Consider the following 19,687-nt stretch of genomic DNA (forward strand, 5'->3'; position numbering starts at 1 on the left):
ACCTATTACCCAATGGCATACTATGCAAGTGTATGCCAATCATCACCACATGGAAGCAGATACAGAAAATCTTTTGCCAAGTTTCCACAGCAAGAGCAAAATTCAAATCCCTTTAACCGCATTGTTTGTAAAAGCATGATTAAGAGTTTTAAAAGTTGTTCAGGTTTGCACAGAAAGTGTGGGCCCATGTAAAATCTCTATTCCACCACATCCTAGCAAAGATCTTCCATTGACCAAAGTGTTAGATTTTGTTCAAACAGTTGTAGACCTTCACCAGTGACCCAAAAAAGTAAAACTTGAACATGTAGCATATGTTTGAGTGCTCTCACCTGTCCTCCAAATATCTTTTTGTCCAAAGCAATGGTCCTTCTTTGTGTTCAGAGAGAGAACCCTTGCCTTAGCCCCAGATAGTCTGTGCTTTGCCCTGGAACTCATCAACTCCTTGAAGCACCCCTGGAGAGCATCACAGCATGTGAAGGTCAGAACAAATATTCATTGTGGTTTAACAAAAAACATGTTGGGCAGATTCCTCATTCAGACTGTGTCTGCAGACCCCAGAGGTAAGACAAGCATGAAAGATGGCGATGGATTACAAAATTGCATTTAGAAACTTACATTAAGATTACTTTTTTCTACAGAATACCCACACCATCTGTTTGTGAGTAAACAAAGAGTCAGAGTCAGCCTGAAATCAAAACAGCATATGTTTCTGTAGAGATCTGAACTATTTTCACAGGAATACATTTAAAGAGATTTCAAAACAGCGACTGCACCTTACGGCAACGACTGAAAAATTGTCACATTGATCGTATAATGGCGCCCCTCCACTGTTTTCAGTCATCAGTGGTGGAGTGTCAGCAGACACTCAGAGGTCATGATCACCGCCAGTTTCTTTGTAAGTTCTCAGAGGATGCTGAAGTTCCCTTCTTGTAAAGGCCAAATCTGACAGAGTAACTTATAAAGTGATACAGACAAAATTGTGTTGTACTGCATTGTGGCATGTGTCTCAACTTTTAAGAAAGGCAAAAACACTTGACTTGGGACTGACAATACCTCAGAAAGAGAGCAAGAAGATGCTTCCAGAAGGCTTCAAACTTGCTGAAATGTCCACTACTGTCCTTTTAACAACACCATTGAAGAGACTTTTGGATAAGGGGGACTGTAAACCTGGAGCGTAAGAACAAAACTTTATCAAGGAATGTTGCTGGGCTGTAACAGAGCAGTCTTAGTGGAATATTACTTATTGAAAAAAATAATCACTTCATTTTATCATGCATCTATGCTAGTGGTAGCCAGGGCTGGAGGGATTATGCTGGTTGTCCATCCATATGTGTGAAATAACACTTAAAGGGATTTTCTTCAACATTGCACATGTTTCCTATCTGAATCAACAATGTACTCATTAGAATTTAAAGATGACAGGTCAAATTCAAGGTATCATGTTCATCCCTTGATTGTGAATTGATGTGTCAAGAAAACATTGAATAATTTTCAAATTTTGCACAAATGTCCACACTAACTAAAGAAACGTGACTACATTTTGGGACTCAAAACCAGGGATCAAGGTGACTGGGCCTCATGTAAATCCCTTCCATGTGAATGAGATATCTCCAGAATACTTTGAGGGATTTTCTTCAAACTTTGCACAAACAACACTCTAACTATAGAGTGAACTAAGTACATTTTGGAGGTCTTAGCTGCTGTGATCTGAAATCTCATGTATTTTTGTCATCATCACTGTCATAGGCATTAACTATTGTGAGAATTGTTTTGTTATATTCTAGTAGCACTTACAGATGTGAAAGAGAATGTTTCAGTTCATTTTCTCATCCTCTATTTAACAGTTCAGGCGTTCCTAATATCTTTTTTTTCTTAGTAATATGAAGATATGTTCCTCTCCCATTTATGAAATGCCTGAGTCAAGATGCTGCTAAAAACATTCCATTTCCCGATGTTGCTTTTCATAATAAAAGTCATCAGTGATTATTAGAATTGGGGACTTTTATTTTGCCAAACTTGGCAGGAATAGAACACGTCTATCAGATACTTAACTAGACTTTAGCATCTTGATGCTAACAAACAGGAGGGCTTGAACTGTGGCTGCTTTGAGAGAGACAAAGCCACAACCTGCTTCTGAGGACCAAGGACAAGTGAAATATAGATTAAAACACACCTTCAGTAGGTAAATTACTGTTTGAAAAATAGACAACCCCTCCAGCACTTAACCTGCCTCCTGTGCCAGAGCAGAGTGACTGAAGTTTGGGATTAAATTTACTCTCCATTATGATACTTTTAATGACCCATAGACTACTGGTAGTTTCAGCAAATTTAGCTCACAATGATCAAAAACATAATGTAGCTGGCTGTTAACTTCCAGTGAAGCCAATGACATCAGCTAACATTGGATTATTTAGAAAAAAAACACTCAGTGATTTTATATTGTAGCATTAGGGGACAAGGTAATTCCCACAGTGCCTCATGATATCATGGGGGTGGTATATTTGTCCTGCCCAAACTAAACCAACCCACAAAAGTGATGAAGAGGCAGACTCAAGAGGCAGGAGCAGCTTATTTTAGACATTCAGTAAACCATGGCGGCCTTGAAATACGAACTGAATTTATCTGATGTCTCTCTGAATGTGAACCAATTTGTATAGTTCCTGTAAACATCAGTAAAAAACAGACTGAGGTGTTAGTGTTTGTTCGGTTTAAAAAATATACATATATACATATAAAAAATAAACACACTGAGGTTTCAGTGAAATTGGCCACTGGTTTCTGAGTAGGTTAGTGATGTCAGTGATGAGGTTGAATGACAGTAGTTGCCTTATTAGAAACTTCAGTCGAATTAACAAAGATATGGCTTGAAGATATGTCTGCTTGAAGCAGACATTTGTAGCAACTGCTGTTTCTTTAAAGTTCACGTTGGCTTCATTTTTCAACACCTGAGATTTCCTTGATTTAAATTCAAACATTATATTTATGTAAATGAGATTTGTATGTTAGGAGAGGATCAGCATGATAGGGGACATCTTGTCCCTGACAAACTTTCATGGGAACGGTGAAAAGAAGGGCTTATTGTAAAGCATGAATACATGGCATGCATTTAGAAGCATGTTTTGATTCTCCTTTGTGCATCACACGTGCATTCTCATGTTTCTCCTTGAAAGAGATGAAAATTATTTTCTTGTTTGTTTGCTGACAATTGTAATGGAAATAAGCGTCCGTCACAGCGTCGGGAAATGAGCACCTGAGACCTGAGTCTAGTGGCTTTTGTAGAAACCTTGAAGCAAAGATAAGAGCATGGTTATTTTACTTTTAAGTGTTTTGCACAATAATTTGACCATTTTAGTGAGTGTTTTCAGTCATTTAGGTATTTGGAGGGCTTAGAAATGTTTTACCTTGCTGTCATTAAGGGGTTCTCTACAGCTGCACATTTGTGGAAAAAAAGCTAAAACCACAATAAAGAGGTTGGACTCTGCAGAGTCAGTAGAGATGGTTAAATAACCATAAGGCTCAGTCACCTACACGTCCAGATCACTGGCATGGTGCAGAGACTTGTAACATTTGTACTCTCATGTTCTTGTCCTAACAAATGTGACATTTTAAACCAAACTGATCTTCTCCAGCATGGTGGTTGAACAATTTGTAGACTCTCTTGACACACTTGTATGCATAGAAACGCACATAAACGCTCACATCCTCTCTGTGTCTTCCTTGAAGTTATGTCAGTATAACACAGTACCTCGGAGATCTGCTACAGCCTTTGTGAAAGCGTCATAACAGCTGGTGAGTGCGGCACAGATGCAGAGCATGCCAGTAATCTGTTGAGATTCTTTTATTCATCTTCTCTATCTGCAGACAGATTTAGCACAGCACCACTTGGTCCAGATGAATGAACCTGTCTCACTGAATAAGTCGTTTTCCCCGTGGAGAGAGTTTGGGCTGGGTAGAGGCGTGGAATTCTCACATTGTTTTATCTGTTTTCAATTCTGGGGATTGAAAAGTGAAATGTGTAACGTCTGATGATTGCTGGGTTTCATTCTGGCACAGCGGGGACAGAAGCACAATGTGAGGATGAAATTAGAAGTAGAAGAAGAAGAGGAGATATCCAGCGCTGGTGGTGCTCTCTGTGCATTTATGTTCCTGCTGCTCTGGAAAGAAGCAGTCAATTAAAACCCTGCATTGATGTAAGGATTATGCTATTAGTTGAGACCAGCGTTCTCAGTAGCAGCTGTGCCTCTGTTAAGTACAACTGTGTATTGAGATAAAGAGATGGAGAATTTGTCTGCAAAACCCTGCTGAATATCAGTTCGCATTGCTGTCTTTTGTAAACCTGCCATGTATTTTCTTCTGTCCTTCTTGTTTGACAGCTGTCTTCATCCTGTCATCTGTTGCGCTCATAGATGGGAGAAAATCACGGACATGGTGCCTCTCTCACCCACAGGCTTCTTTTGGACCTGTTGATGCTTAAAGTTTAACCTTGATGCCATCCTGTGACAATTTCTGTAAAATTAAAATATAGATTATGGAAAGGAAAGAAAGTGGAGCTTGGAAGTAGCAAGGGGGCGACAATTATTACAGCTGAATTATGGGAGTTTTATCATAAAAATCAACTCCAAATATGATATTGTTTAAACCTTATTGTCTTCGTTGGACCAATATTTCTACAAACTGCCTTTAACCTTTCTGTACGAGATGCAGGTGGGATTGGACAGACCTGTTGCAGATGCAGGCAGGAATGGATGGCAAGTGCTGTGGGAGCAGACAGTAATGGTTAGAAATCCAGCGGATGCAGGTTGCTTTCCAAACCTAACCCAAGACCGCGACAGTAGAAACCGAGCCAACAGTAAACCTGAGTAACTGTTACCCCGTTATTACAGTCTGCTTGTAAACATATTAATCATGACTGGACCTTGAAAATGGCTGCAGAAACACATTTTTGTATTTGTCTTTGTTTAAGCTGCAAAAATAATGAGAGCTGTGAGCTTTTCCTTACCTCAACTGTAACCTCCGTTAAAGCAGTAAATCCAAACATTGTGATTTATTTGTAATAGTCCTGAAGAAAGTTAAAATCATCCACTGTAGTAGAGTCTTCTTATTTTGGCTCTACCCAAACTGTTGCATTACCTGGTTGCTGTTGTGTGTTTTGTTGGTTTAGTGTTCGTTTTCCTTTGAAAATACATATATGCCTTTCAGCATCCTTCTCTGCATCTATGGAAGCCTTTCTCTTTCATTGATCCAACCCCAACTGAAAGGCCACAAGTCCTCTAGATTCACATTTAAAGGCCTTTTCATCACAACTGCACATCAAGGGCTGTCAATTTAGAAGATGTGTTCAAATGCTGCTAAAAAATACATTTTTCTTTTCCTTTCTGTCCCTCAACAATGGACCCATGCAGTGCAACCTTCACAGCTTACCATAGTAGCTCAAGATTCACTGTGCAGTTTTGATTTATTTATTTATTTTTTTTGTGAACCTTTTTTTCTGTGCAACAAATTTATTTAGGCAACTAAAATACCACAAACTGTACAGCTTTGTAAATCATAGCTTGATTAGTTTGAACACGTGTTTTTTTTTTTTTTTCTTGATTTTTATGAGGTCATTTTAGAAGACAAAGCATTTGATCTGTTCTTTAAATTTACATTTATGGATGAATTGTTTCATGATAATCATCGTTTGTGGATCAGCTAGTAGCAGTAATCTTTCTTGTCCATTTTTTTATTTATTTTCATTTATTATTTATTTAAGATCACCTTAGCTGAGATTTCCCAGTCTTTAGAATTTGCTTGAAAAGGACAGCAGATGAAAGACCATTATTGGTTCTTAAATGTGGGGTTCATATAAACCTGTTGACAGGACACCTATCACAAAGATTCCAAGGCTTCATAACAAGCATGGGTCCTTTTGGTCCACATTTGAGTAAATGAAGCACTTAATTTAGAGAACTGAAGGAACTGCAAGCTTAGAAACATTTTTTTTTTGCAACTTGTATATCTCTGATGGCAACTGACTCTCATACGAATATCAATGTATTTATCAAAATTGCAACTCTTACTTATGAGGGATTTGGTTAAGAGTTACACACATCAGTAATTTCCACCACTTATTCCAATGAGTGAGCTCACTTAATTACAATTCATTATCCTCTATATTTTCTTCATTGGCATGATTTAAATTCATTCAGCTGAGCTCTTTTATTGAACTAATTTGTGTGTTTTTCATCACTGGGTTATTGTCAGTCGCTGCATGTTGTAAGATTTTCTGCAGGGGGCATGAACTGTGCAGTGACAGCTGTGTATACTGATTTATTCATAAGCTATGTACTCTAATTAACAAGGATATCCAGACCAACACTCAAAGCCACCAGATCAGTCATTGAACACAGAGATAATGTTCTTTCTCACTTTACTTTTTTTTCCTCTCTAACTCACCCTCACATGTACATAAGGGGCCTCCGTCTCCCTTTTGTACACTACGTAGCTTCTTATGAGTAAAATGGAAACTCCATTAGACATTATCTTATTATTAAGAATGGGAATTAAGATTCAAGGAGAAGTTGCCTAATTTGAAGTGGGTTTTGATTGTACTAATTGTACAATCTTCTGCACTCCCACGCTTGCATTTTGGCCCATTAAGATAAATGTCTTGAGAGCACATTGTGCTGTGATTCCTCCTGTTTTATCATGTTCTAAATGGCATGAGGAATCTAATGAATGTGCTGCATTTGTAATTTTGTCCTTAGCATTTATTTGTTATTATCATCAGGGCTTGGGTGCACCTCCTGCACTATGAAATGCTAAATGCTGTAGCATCATTATCAGATAGTGAGTATCTAGAGAGGAAAAATGGAGTCTTTGGTACCATTTTCATGTCACTCTCTGGTGCCAGGGAGTGTAATTCAGGTAATGGGTGCAATTTGTAGAGGCATTAGATTAAAACACTTCAGCACTTTCCAACAATGCCAGACCAACAGCCTGTGTCTTTGTTGGAAATTTCATCCATTATATTCTTTTAGTCTTGTCTCAATCATACTGAGGGCAAACAAGAATAGCATGAAGAATTCTGTCCATGGAGTCTTATTTCCTGTCTACAAAAGCCTCTTATGGTGGAAAGTGCCGTCAGTGTCTACACTGGATTTGTTCAGCTGATGTGCTGCTGTGTTGTCAGTGGTAACACATTTAAATGAAGAAAAATAAAGAGACAGTTTCACTGAATAAACTCAGAGGACCTCCCCCAATTCATTGCAATATGGCCCGTTCATCAAGGGACACTTCAACAAGTGAAAGGGTTCAAGGACTCTTCAGAAATACAAATGTTTACAGTCATTCTTCTTCCACTGGATAAATTCCACAACTAGAGGTTTCCACATACTCTAAAACATCAAAATTCACATAGAAATCAAAAGAGGTGGAAATTTACTTACATACTGCTGTCGTGCATGATTTGGTGGCAAGACTGGTTTAACCTCCATGCATGAAAATGTAGTGGACATGCATTCTGGAGCCCAGCTTCATGGGGTTTTGAGGTTGGGGGTTAACGTTCAGTATGATGCATCCTAAATAGCATGCCTGCCCTATTGTTTTCAGCATTTCTGGTTCCAGAAGTAAAATTTTACTCCATTATCCTCCATTGACATTTTGCAAAATCCCAAAGTGTACCTATTTTTTGCAAGGATGGAAGGATAAGGATACTCTTGTCTTTATTGTAATTATACTTGTTGAATGAAAATGTAACGTATTGTAGTTTGCATTTATATTTCATACTACAGTGGCATGATTGGTAATGGATACGATAGTAGTTTTAGCTGAGATGATGAATTTACAATGTTTCCCTTAAAAAGAGGATGATATTTTATAAAATTTTGCCTTCTACAACTCTGGTTCTCAACAGGCGTCAGGGCCCAAAAGTGGGTTGCGGAGCTGTTTTTCAGTGGGTCGCACCGGGTCTTTTAAGTGCTTTTGTTCCATTGTTTAAGCTTTTGACAGTAAAAAGGACATTAAAAAAAGATTTATTCTTTTGTCTGAATTATTGAAAAATTTCATTGTGAATTTACCAAAACTCCTAAATGTTCTCTTTGATTATTTTAAGGGAACTTGACATAATTTCCCTAACAGGCTGAGGAGTTTTTCAAAGGATGTTTTCTTTTGGCATCCTAAGTTGAGGAAAATTTCACGAGGAATTTCTGGACTTTTCCTGGAAACTTCCTGCAGTCTTCTCTAGTAATATTTCTGGAATTTTCAAAGGAAACATTTGTGAATTTGGGGGACTTTTCACATTATGTCCTCTGGATTTTATCTTGGATTTTTTCCAAGAAACTTTCAGGAATTGTCTACCCTTGATACCCATTGCAGGTTCTAGAATGATACATCGGGACCCATCTTTCTGATATTTGTCAATCATTTACATTTAGAATTTCAAAGAAATTGCTGTTTGAACCCAGATAGAAATGTGGCGGAACAAAGAGACTGAAGAAAATAACACATGTAATACAAAGAAAGACAATGAAAAAAATCATGTAACATACAGGACAACACATCATTTCACACTCACGTAGCTCATGGTAAGTCTAACTTTAATTTTTCTGACATTCTGGCTTTTGATCAAATCTACTATGGAGAAAATGAACTGAAGTATTTTTACTTCCAGAAGCACACTGTTCAGCTCTTTTGAAGCATTGACAACTGTGATTTAGTTCAAGCTTAAATACTATAAACAAAACTACAAAAGTCCAGATGCCAAAAGAGACTGTAGGCCAGGGCATTCGACCCTAGATTTTTGGTCAACAAGCTTTTTTTCCAGTCAGCTCCAATAGCTGGTCAGAGCCAGGCAGAGGGGGTTAATGTTAGCTAGAAGGGTAACAATGCTTATCTAACATGCATGTATTGTTATTTTTATGTATTACGTCTACAAAGGGCCTATTATAACCTTACAAAGCAGATGGATTGGCCAGATTCCATGTCCGTCACCGGGCAGATGCATCTTTCAAAGCTGAAACCGTTGTATCCGGTCTGAGACTGGACCAGACCAATCAGAGTCATTCGAGGAGAACAAGGCAGTAGATACAGGCTTGGTTTAGTTGTACTGTAAGCCTACCATCTCATTATGTCTTGTCGCTCTGATCGGCCAATTTGTCCAATCAGCTTCCAAGATTTTTTTTTTTTTTTTCCTGCCCCTCCCAAACATTTTTTTATGGGAGGTTTCCCAGATGAATGTGAAATATATCCCATTCAATATAAAAAATGTCATCTGACCTGTCAGGTTAGGCCCATTCACTCAGGCTTTAATAGACCCAGCTTTTCATATGAGTAGGTCAGGGTGTAAGCTATCATTTCTTTTCATCATGGTGAAAAAGCAGAGGAAGAATGACAAATTGGGATGAATTTCAAACCAATGTCATTTACAGGCTTCCAATTACAATAAAGGTATGAAATTTTTGATTGTTACTGTGACTACCGAGACTAATATGACGACAAAGAACATTCACTAAAAGGAAAAATCTGCAGCAGATAAACCCAAGCTCTAACACTGTGTCAAATTTGCTGTTACTGTCTATAAGGAATTAATATAGTTATTTTGGAAACGTATGCAAACAGAAAAGAGGAAAATGAGCTTTCAAGAACAGCTGTAATAGATGGAAATATCACCTGCTGCCGTCCTACTGTCCCTTCTGCTCTCTATAACACGTTTTTGTCTGTTAAATGATGTCCTGAATATAGAACTGGAAAAAGTTGTTGCTGTTAGAGTTGCTAGAGTTGCTGTTACTGAGTTAAGACTTGGCGCCTCACTGTCTATGAATTATTTTAGCATCTTAAATCTACTAGAGAGCTTAGAAAAATCGAAGGAAACAGGGCATCGCATTTTAAAACATCAGTCTGCTTCAACAAGTTTCTTCTTCTAGCAAAAAAAGATTTTTCTTTCTCTGATTTCTTTTTCTTTTTTTTTTTTTTTTTTCATTTTTTCTTTTCAATTTTTTGTCTGCCCTGAATCAAAAGTCCAAATAAATTGGTTTTTTGGTGTTTCTGTCAGAGGGAATGTGGAGCAGAATCAGTTTTTTGTCTTGTCCATCCACTGTGTTATTCCTCTGGGGAGAGGTGTTGAACAGTTAATCATAAAAACTCTGAATACGACATTAGATTTCATTTTTACTTTTCTATTCTTTGGGGGGAAAATCCCAAATATCTCAGCAAGAAAAAAAGACTAATATAGAGTATTTTAAAGACTTTCATGACTGCTAGTAATGAAATAAACTATGTAATGGTGGCTTCAGAGGAATCCCCCACTATGAAACTCTTCATAAACATTGTAAACCCCATGCACAGTATAAAGAACAGGAAGGGAGAATGGAGATAGTTATGGGGAAAGTGATTTCTACAAGTTTGACTATCTTTGTGTATTTTTGCATTTATGCACAATGTTATGTTCAAGTATGCCCTCATTTGTTCAATGAACATGTCACACAAAAATATTGAAATTAAGAATCAAAAAGTCTTTTAGAGAGAGGCATGTGTATTGATAGACTCAGAATTCTCTGAACCGCTAAATCCTTTAGTACTTTTCTTGAATAAACTTTCCAGCTGATTGGTAAGAAGTAGTATTGGCCTTTCTGATATTTCTGACATTCTAACAGAATCACTGGCTGAGGTCATCATTAAAATATTCAAAAATGAGTCTTTTATTGCTCAACTTCAACCTCGACTTTGTTTCTAGTCAATGCTCTGTGCGTCATAGTCCCAAGGTTTTTCGTTCTTTCTGCTAAGACCTCATGTCTTCTTATTAAATGTGATTTTCCTTTTTTTTAGATGATAATAAGCTGGTGCTGAATTTGAATTCTTACACTGTGGCTTTAGGGCATTTTCTATCATTTGCTTGTGGCTGCTACAACTTGGAAGAGTACAATGATAATTCATTCAAAATTCTTCCCAACTGGTCCATCAAAGCTGGTTTGGAGTGTTTTCAAACCAGCTAACATGCATTTACACTTCTAAAATGTTGTAGATATATGTTATTGGTAAGTTTTCTCTCTGTCTGTCCTCTAGATAACCACACTATGGCGTCCCACTCATCTGTCAGCATTCGGATTCTGGATGTAAACGACAACCCTCCTGAACTGGCAACGCCGCTGCTGGCCTCAATATGTGAGGATGCCAAACCAGGCCAGGTAAGATTTTCAGTTTTCAAAATTTACATCAGACAACAAAGACCTACACTATATGGACAGAAGTGTTTGGCCACACCTTCTAATCTTTTAATCCTGGCGTTCAATTAAACCTGTCGCCACAGGTGTATCAAATCAAGCACCTTGCCATGCTGTCACTATTTACAAACATTTTACAAAATTTCAGTGACTTTAAGCATGGTACTGTGATGGATGCCACCTTTGCAATAATATACTGATGGTTAATCAACTCGAAGTGATATTATTGGGAAGTTCAGGTGTTTAGGAACAACAGCAACTTGGCCATGAGGCAGGGACCATGGAGCATAAAAGTTACTCTGCTGATTAAATAGCTGAAGAGTTCTGAGCTTCCACTGGCATTAGGGTAAGCATAAAAACTGTGCAGCAGGAGCTCTATTGCATGGGTTTCCTTGGCCGAGCCAGGGTTTGGGGAGGCGTAAAGCACACCGACTCTGTTTGGCAGTCAGACAGGCAAGTCTGGGTTTGGTGAGTGAGCGTTACCTGCCTGACTGCACTGTGAAGTTTGGGGGATTGTGGCAAAGGGTTGCTTTTCAACGTTTGGTCTAGGCCCCTTATCTCCAGTGAAGGCCAGTCTTAATGATTCAGCATACCAAGACATTTTGGACAATGCTATGCCTCTAAATTTGTGGCAACAGTATGGGAAGGTCTTTTTTTAATTCCAACATGACTGTGCCCCAGTGCACAAAGCAAGAAGATGGGGTTTGATGAGTTTGGTGTGGAAAAACTTGCTTGACCTGCAAATAGCCCTGACCTCAGAGCCCAGAGATTGCCTGACCTCATAAATGCTCTGCAGAATGAACGGGCACAAATTCCCACGGAAACACTCTTGTGGACAGCCTTCCAAGAAGAGTGCATCAAAAAGTGGGACAACTCCATATTAAGGCAAATGTATTTGAATACAATGTCTTTACAGTCCCTGTTGGTGTGACGGTCAGGAGTCTGAATACATTTGTTCATACTGTGCTTTTTATACTCAACCCCAAATGACACAGAACAGATCCACCATTACTGTTTGCTTGACAAAGAAAGGCAAAGAAATGTTGTGTTGATAAAATCTGTGTTGCTTCACAGACTGATCAATCATTTCTCAGTGTTTACAAAGGCAAATGGTCGCAAGTATATGCACCTATGATGCTATCATAATGAAAAATTGATTTGCATCAAGGCCACGCATGATTGTATGTGTTATTTACTGTTCACTTTGATGGACAGTATGGTAAAACACACACAGCCAACACAATAGTAAACACAGCACATGTATTAGTTAACTAGACTCATCAGTGAATAACCATGTAAACAAAGCTGTAATGTACTTAGCCGTGGTTATTGTATAGAGCAGCGCTCTGCATGCACATCCCCTCAAGCACTCTAGTGTACTGTACTCTCATACAGTACAGCGCTGCATTTATGGCTCTAAAACAAAAAATACAAAGGCATGGAGGTACTGTATATCTGAAATACAAGGCCTGCATTAGCAACGCAATGAGATTCTCACAACAGACTGGGACAAAAACAAAAGACAGCTCTCCATCCCTCCGTTTGCTACACACAGCCAGCAACACCTCACGTAAGACTACACATCGTAACAATACAGCAAGGACAGCAGCTCACAATTCAGCAGCATGAGTAGTGAACAGCAACCATGACTTCTTTTAAACCCAACACCACAAATCAGCAATATTGTTGAGAAAAAAATTATTAGAATGGAACAGCAGTGTTTTTAAGTGATCAGATTTATCCATAAAGACATTCATTATGCAGAATTAAAGCATATAATCATCACTAACTTGTTAATTTAACTGAATAAATGGCAGCTCTACATAATGATGTTTTCTTCCAATAAACCTTTATAAATCAGTGGCAGCAGCAGCAAAATCAAATAATTTGGGTTGGGGGCCTAAAAGGTTTTTACATTAAAGAAATCAGCACCAGCAACACATACTCTAGGACTCTAAAATGTCAAAGTCTCAGTTTTCTGCTTCAGATTAATCTAAAGTTGAAAAAAATGTGCTTCCCTCTTCGTTTACTTCTCAAAGGCTGTTGATACAGTGGACCACTCCATCTTGTTAAGCAGACTGTCTTCTATCAGACATGATGAGTTGGCATATTGGCATATTATTGAATTTCCCTTTGGGGATAAATAAAGTTCTTGTATTGTATTGTATTATTGTATTGTATAATTCCATACTATTTAACAAACAGGACTCAAGCTATAGTTTTAGATAATTTCAAGTTACCTGGATGGACATCCACAGAGGAACACCACAAGGATTTATCCTGGGTTACTTTTATTTACATTGTGTATAAATGATATTCCAAATCAAATAGGAAATTTGAAAATTCATCTTTATGCTGACAACACAGTATTTTACTCCATTGCACCCTTGAATGGCCAAACCCTGTCACAGATAGCAAGCTCTGAAATTTTCAACCATTTTGTCTTGTCTGGACTTTAGTCTTAAAGGCTTGTAAAACATCAACCCTGTGGTGCACAGTCAACCTGTGAACATCATTTTTTTTCAGGACAACCTGGGCTTTAAGAATATGTGTGCTGCAGTAATATCACTTTAATTTAGAAAAAGTTATGGGAATATAAAAAAAATTCAATGAAAATTGAACCTCAAATATGTTCTTATGTGTGACACACAGTATACAATTATGACTAAGACTTTTGTTGTACAAACTTGTTCTCCCATCTCTTCAAAATATTCACAAAAAAGTCTTTGTGCTTTTTTGTTAACTTTTTTTTTTGCCTTTATTCATAGCAGAACCTGTCTGCAGAGACACAGAGGGCTGCATCACAGCCTTTGTGTCTCTCCATTCTGAGCCACTCAGGCTCTCTCCTTCAATTTCTATATACACAAGCGCTGTTTGGCAAAGCATGATGTGACAATGTAAGAGCCTGCCGTTGGTTGTCACAGCCCATATGACATCCATTTTGGGAAAACACTATGGTGGCTAATGCTAAGGTAGTAGCAGAGACAATCAAAAATGGATTAAAAAAAAAAAAAGGCATTCAATATGAGAGTTATTGGTGTGGATTTAATATATAAATGCCCTAGAAAGTCATTCCAGGCTCACTAAAATAGCTTCCTTAGAGGCTTAAAAGGCAGTGTCAGCATAATTTGAATGGCACAACAGAAGGCTTTCAGGGAAAATAAAAAGTAACTAGGATTTCTGGTCAAAAAGTTGTTTAACTTTTTACAACCTGTGTCTCCTCTTGTCATATACAACCACATCGGTTTCAGAGGGTTAAATGATGTAACATAGTCCTCCAATATTCTTTAAAGGCGTCACCAATCACTGAGCTACAATCCATTATTCCGCCCAGCAACAGCAGAAACAGATAACTCAAATTGGATGGAATGCTGTTCTGAGTCATTTAACCAAAAAGAGCATACTTTATGGTGTTTATTTTCTCAGAAACATGTTGTTGACATGTTGATTGTTAAATTATGAAAGACAAAATAAAACTGGAAGAAATTTTAAATATTATTTTCCAGTATAAACTTGAAACAAAAAGTAAGGCAATTTGTGTTTGGTACATTATTTCTTTGTTGTAACAATGCTTCTTGGTAATAAATCTTATACCGGTGGAAAGCCTGTTTATTACCCTTTTAAATGATGCCATATTTGTGGGATGAGCAGCAGAGCTGAGTATGTGGGTTGCACCCATGAAAAATGTGCTAAATCTTCTCTGCCAATGCTAAACAGCTTGTTTTGCTGTTGCTATTGACTCTTGTTTTGAGCTTCTGGTACCCCCACGTGCTGCTAATCAGGTGCCTGACTGGCAGCACCTGTGAGCATGGGCCCTGCTACAGTGGTCAGTAAATGTCTGCTTCAAGAATCGGCAGCCACGTTTGACTGATCTGGATAGGGCCCGTCAGTTGGGCAACTTCAAGCTGGTGTTCCGCAAAACCAAGTTGCAGCATTGTTTGGAGTGAACCCTAGTACCATCTCCAAACTGAAGGCCAAGTTCCATACAACGGGGAATGTCAGAGACAGGCCGTGAAGTGGGCGTCCCAAGAAGACAACACCCCAAGAATACTGTTTTCTCATCCTGTCAGCAAGAACTCTATCCTCCAAGATGACAACACTCGCCCCCACAGAGTGGGGTTTATCAGAGACTACCCCCAGAATTTGGGAGTGGAGAGAATGGAATGGCCTGCCAGCAGTCCTGACCTCAAACCCATTGAACACTTGTGGGATCAGCTTGGGTGTGCTGTTCGTGCCAGCGTGACCAACACAACCACGTTGGCTGACTTGTGACAAATGCTGGTTGAAAAATGGGATGCCATCCCACAGCAGTGTGTGACCAGGCTGGTGACCAGCATGAGGAGGAAGTGCCAGGCTGTTGTGCTACACACGCTACTGAGGCTCCTGTTTGTTGAATGAATAAATTGTTAAATTGTCAATATGTCTTATTTCTTCAAACTTCAATAATCCAATCCACCAAACACCCAACAAGAGTCAATGGCAGAATCAGCTGTTTGGCTTTGGCAGAGAAGATCTGGCAAATTTTTCATGGGCGCAACCCACATAATCAGCTCTGCTGCTCATCCCACAAATGCATGATCCTTACAAATGTGGCATCATTTAAAAGGGTAATACACAGGCTTTCCAGTGGTATCAGATTTATTACCAAGAAGCGTTGTTACAGCAAAGAAATAATGTACCAAACACAAATTGCCTTACTTCTTGTTTTAAGTGTAGTTGGACCCTCTCAGAGGGTATACCGGGCCCTCACAGTTCCCCATTAGTCTGGAGACATGATTGAATCTTTCTTTCATCCAACACATTAATCAATACAAAAAGGATGATAAAAGATAGGAAAGTAGTGATAATACAGAAAAAGGTCCATTAAAATAAAATCCTTTGACATATTTTAAACATAAGAACAGAAGTGCAAATGGTGAAAAGTTTCCAACTACAAATACTCTCAGTATTTAACAGAGTTTGTACTCTGAAAGCTGTTAAGCTGCTTTATCTTAAATGAGCTGATGCTGAGTCAAACAGGAGACAATGTTCTCAATTTGCTTTTCATGTCTTGAGAACTGTTTGAAACCTCATAAATGAAGGTGTCTGAGAACCAGAAAGTATCTTTTTGTTCTTGAGCTCATTTCTGTAAGACTAAATTGGTTCTTTACAGATAGCAGCATGGTTTTACATCTCTGCTGTTTCTGAGTCATATGCATTCTCTAGAGTTATTATAAAAGTATTTCAGTGTATAATACATTATAATATCCTTTCCTATATGCTTTATTCTAATTAGACATTAAAATTTAGTTCCCCAGCTGTGATATGCATGATGACAGAAACTGGAAGCTTTATTGCCATGTAATGATATGTTACTGCAGGAGACTTTCGCTCCTCTCCTTGCTGCCTTAACTTTCTTCTGTTTGTCTTACCATGTCTCTCACTCTTCTATCAGCTGTTGGTTGCATTTCACATCAATCAGAAACTCCACATAAGTAACAGAACAGGAGTAGGAAAGGGTGCAAAATTAAGGTGCAGACAGACCACAGTGCATATGGATACTGTGAGGTCTCTAAGATAGTCGGGGGACTCACAGGTGTGGTCACTTTTAAGAAAGGTGGTTGCATAATAATTGGTCAAAAGCCCCTTAAGGAGCTAATGAAAAAGGAACATTTATTAAATATATTTTTGCATTTACTGTTTCCTCCCTGTGCCTTTTCAAAGTTGCTTCATTATTCCCATAACTCTGGTTTAGATTGTTATCAGTTGCACACCATTTTCCGTGTGACACTATATACCTAAGGCAATTTATAACTCAGCTTTTTGGGCAAAGGCACAATATGAGAGTGTCAGAAAGAGAGCCAAAATCAAATCGTTTCCCAAAGATTTTTTTCCCTTGCCTTTTTTTCTCATCCTGGATGAAGATCAAAAGTCTGTAGGATTAATTTTTCACTGATTTCAGTGTTGGATTTGTGCCTCTGGTCGCAGTGTGGTTGTTTCGACTAAATAGGAAACACCAGGGGGATTTAAACGCACTGTTTGTATAGCAATAATGCTTGTCAAAGATTTCTGCACACAGTTGAACAAAACATCAAACTTTGATTCATCCATTGTTGTACATAAAGAGGGCTGTTGTTCTACTTGTTTGTGTAGTCCCAGAAATTTAGCAGTGCAGGACAGATTATCATAAATCCCTCAATGGCAAACAGGTGAAAAAAACTCTTGATTTATTTTTGTGTGGATCATTAGCCAGCAGGGATGAAACAGTGGGAGTCTGTTTGAAAAAAATCAAGACAAAAGGCAACACCCTGGTTATCCCGATCTAATAGCAGGACAGGCCTTTGTGGTGATCATCATTAAAAATGGTCAGAGTCATTAGGATGTTTTATCCTCCTCACATAGTCAACAGGCCCTGGGCTAAGTTGGACCTAATTATCATGTGCAGAGCAAAGGAATAATTAAAAAAGCACAGCTTTAAAGTGGGGCTTCCATGCTGGAAGTCACATTTACATGTGTAATGAGGGCCAGGCCTCTCCTCCTCTTGATCCGCAGACTCTTAACCACTTATAGCCCCCATGTGCCTCAGCAAAACCCGCCCGCCCTTCGAGAACATTGTCTTGTCTGATCCGCTCCCTCTCCCACCTCTCTCTTTCTCCCATCTGCACGAGTCCACATTAACCTTCAGCGCCCAATCACAATGAGATGATTAGTCTTCCAGCAAAAAGATCATTGCTGGCTTCCAGCACTGTGAAAGAAAAGGTCTTTTATTGCTCTCATTAGAAGGAAATGCATTAGAATATTTCAAAGGAAAGTGTAAGTGCATGCATGAAAATATCACATATTTAAGTCATCTTCTTATCAGTCCATGTTTCCATCCATTTATTTATATGTTCTCTAGATTCTTGACCATTGCTTTACAAGTGGCTGACAAATGCCATCTGACAATATCATGCTGTTTTTATACATTTCTTTTTGCTTGATTTTTGTATCTTCTCTACAGGGTCTCTTTCTGTGTGTTGTTGTTGTTGGGAGCGCTGTCAGAATCTGCCGAGATTGAAAGAAAATGTGTTAGCCTTGGGTCAGAGGCTTTCTGACGCTCATTTCCAGCCTCAGGGGTAACCACTGGGGGGCATGGGGGAAACAATTTTCTCCTCCATGTTATTTTCAGAAAAATACAAAAAGCAGGTTCCTACTAGTTTGTCAGTCATCGCCACCTTTGAAAAATCAAGTGAGCATTGTTGTGTAGAAACTGTTTGGGGTCCAAGGATTCAGTGCATCTGTGCTGTTGCAGAGAATGCATTATTGTGGTAATTTATTTTCTGATAATGACAAGAACAAAGCATTTGTATCGTAGGCCTTGAAACTACCAAAGAAGAACAGAAACATGAATTCATCTGACTAAAGATTTACTGTTACAGATTCACAATGACAGAGAAACAAAGGTTAAACTGAAGTGCTCTGCATCCACCGTGAATGAATGAAATCCTGATTCTCAACACTCAAAGAAATCAAAGTCATTGGCTCCATGTCCTTGATTGAAACCCTCTTGAGAGGTAATCAGCTTGTTTGGCAAATCTCAGATTTGGCTGCAGTTGAAACTCAAGTGAGCTTTGCCTTATATTTATTTATTTTTCCGTTTTTGTTTGTTGATTGCATGCCGTTCTTTGAATGGCATGAGAGGGACAAACATACAAGCATTGCTGTTCCAAAGATTTTGATCAAATGAGATTAATCTAGATAGCCCTTAAGAGACCATGCCATTGTTTACATTCATACTAAAGCACTGTGCAATCCCCTTTTAAAAGCTCTTTTTCTAAATCTAAAGATTTGCTTGTGTCTTAGACAACCAATTAACCTAACATCCTAGATAGAGTGTTTCATATATCAGTTGCATGTGAGACATTTAACATTCATCTGGGAAACCTCCCATACAAAGCATTTGGGAAGGGAAGGAATTTTTTCAAAGAAATCTTGGATGGTGACTGGACGAACACTTTGTCTGTCACATTTTTTCAAGCCAGTCAGTGAGAAAGTGGGCGTGTGCATCTCTGGTAGTAACCTGAGCTTGACAGGAGCTTTGGGATCCTTTTCTCTTCTTTTTGATTGATTGATTTTATCAATTGGATTTACAACAAGCTGATCATTTGGTTCAGATGTAATGAAGAGGACAAGCATCTAAACATGCAGGGTGGGATGTCTTCAGGCCCAGAGTTGGGAACCACTGCTTCAGCAAAATTACTCTAACGGTAGTGGCCTAACTGCATAATGTTGCCCTCAGGCAACGAACCAAAAAGCCCAATTTTGGTAACTAAAAAATATCATAATATGTCTTTAAACAATAAAAAATACTTCCTAACATATTAATGCACATGCACATATTTTTATTTATGAAGTTATTTCAATTTAATCACGTGAAATAACAGTATTTAACTTGCTGATCTCTGGCGCCACGTCCAATGCCGTTTTGGTTCCAAAAAGTGACGCCCCACCCCCCTATAAATTGTCACAAC

At 38.5% G+C, this 19,687-nt stretch overlaps 1 protein-coding gene across 1 annotated transcript in view; it reads left to right on the top strand.

The window, feature by feature from the left end:
- Positions 1-19,687, top strand: part of LOC121507014 (cadherin-22-like) — a 184,413-nt gene that overhangs the window by 103,094 nt on the left and 61,632 nt on the right. The window contains exon 8 of the mRNA XM_041783121.1: positions 11,041-11,162. Within this exon, the coding sequence (XP_041639055.1) occupies positions 11,041-11,162 (122 nt within the window). The remainder of the gene's footprint in view (positions 1-11,040; positions 11,163-19,687) is intronic.

The sequence above is a fragment of the Cheilinus undulatus genome, linkage group 3 (assembly GCF_018320785.1).
Source record: "Cheilinus undulatus linkage group 3, ASM1832078v1, whole genome shotgun sequence".
NCBI classification, from domain to species: Eukaryota; Metazoa; Chordata; class Actinopteri; order Labriformes; family Labridae; genus Cheilinus; species Cheilinus undulatus.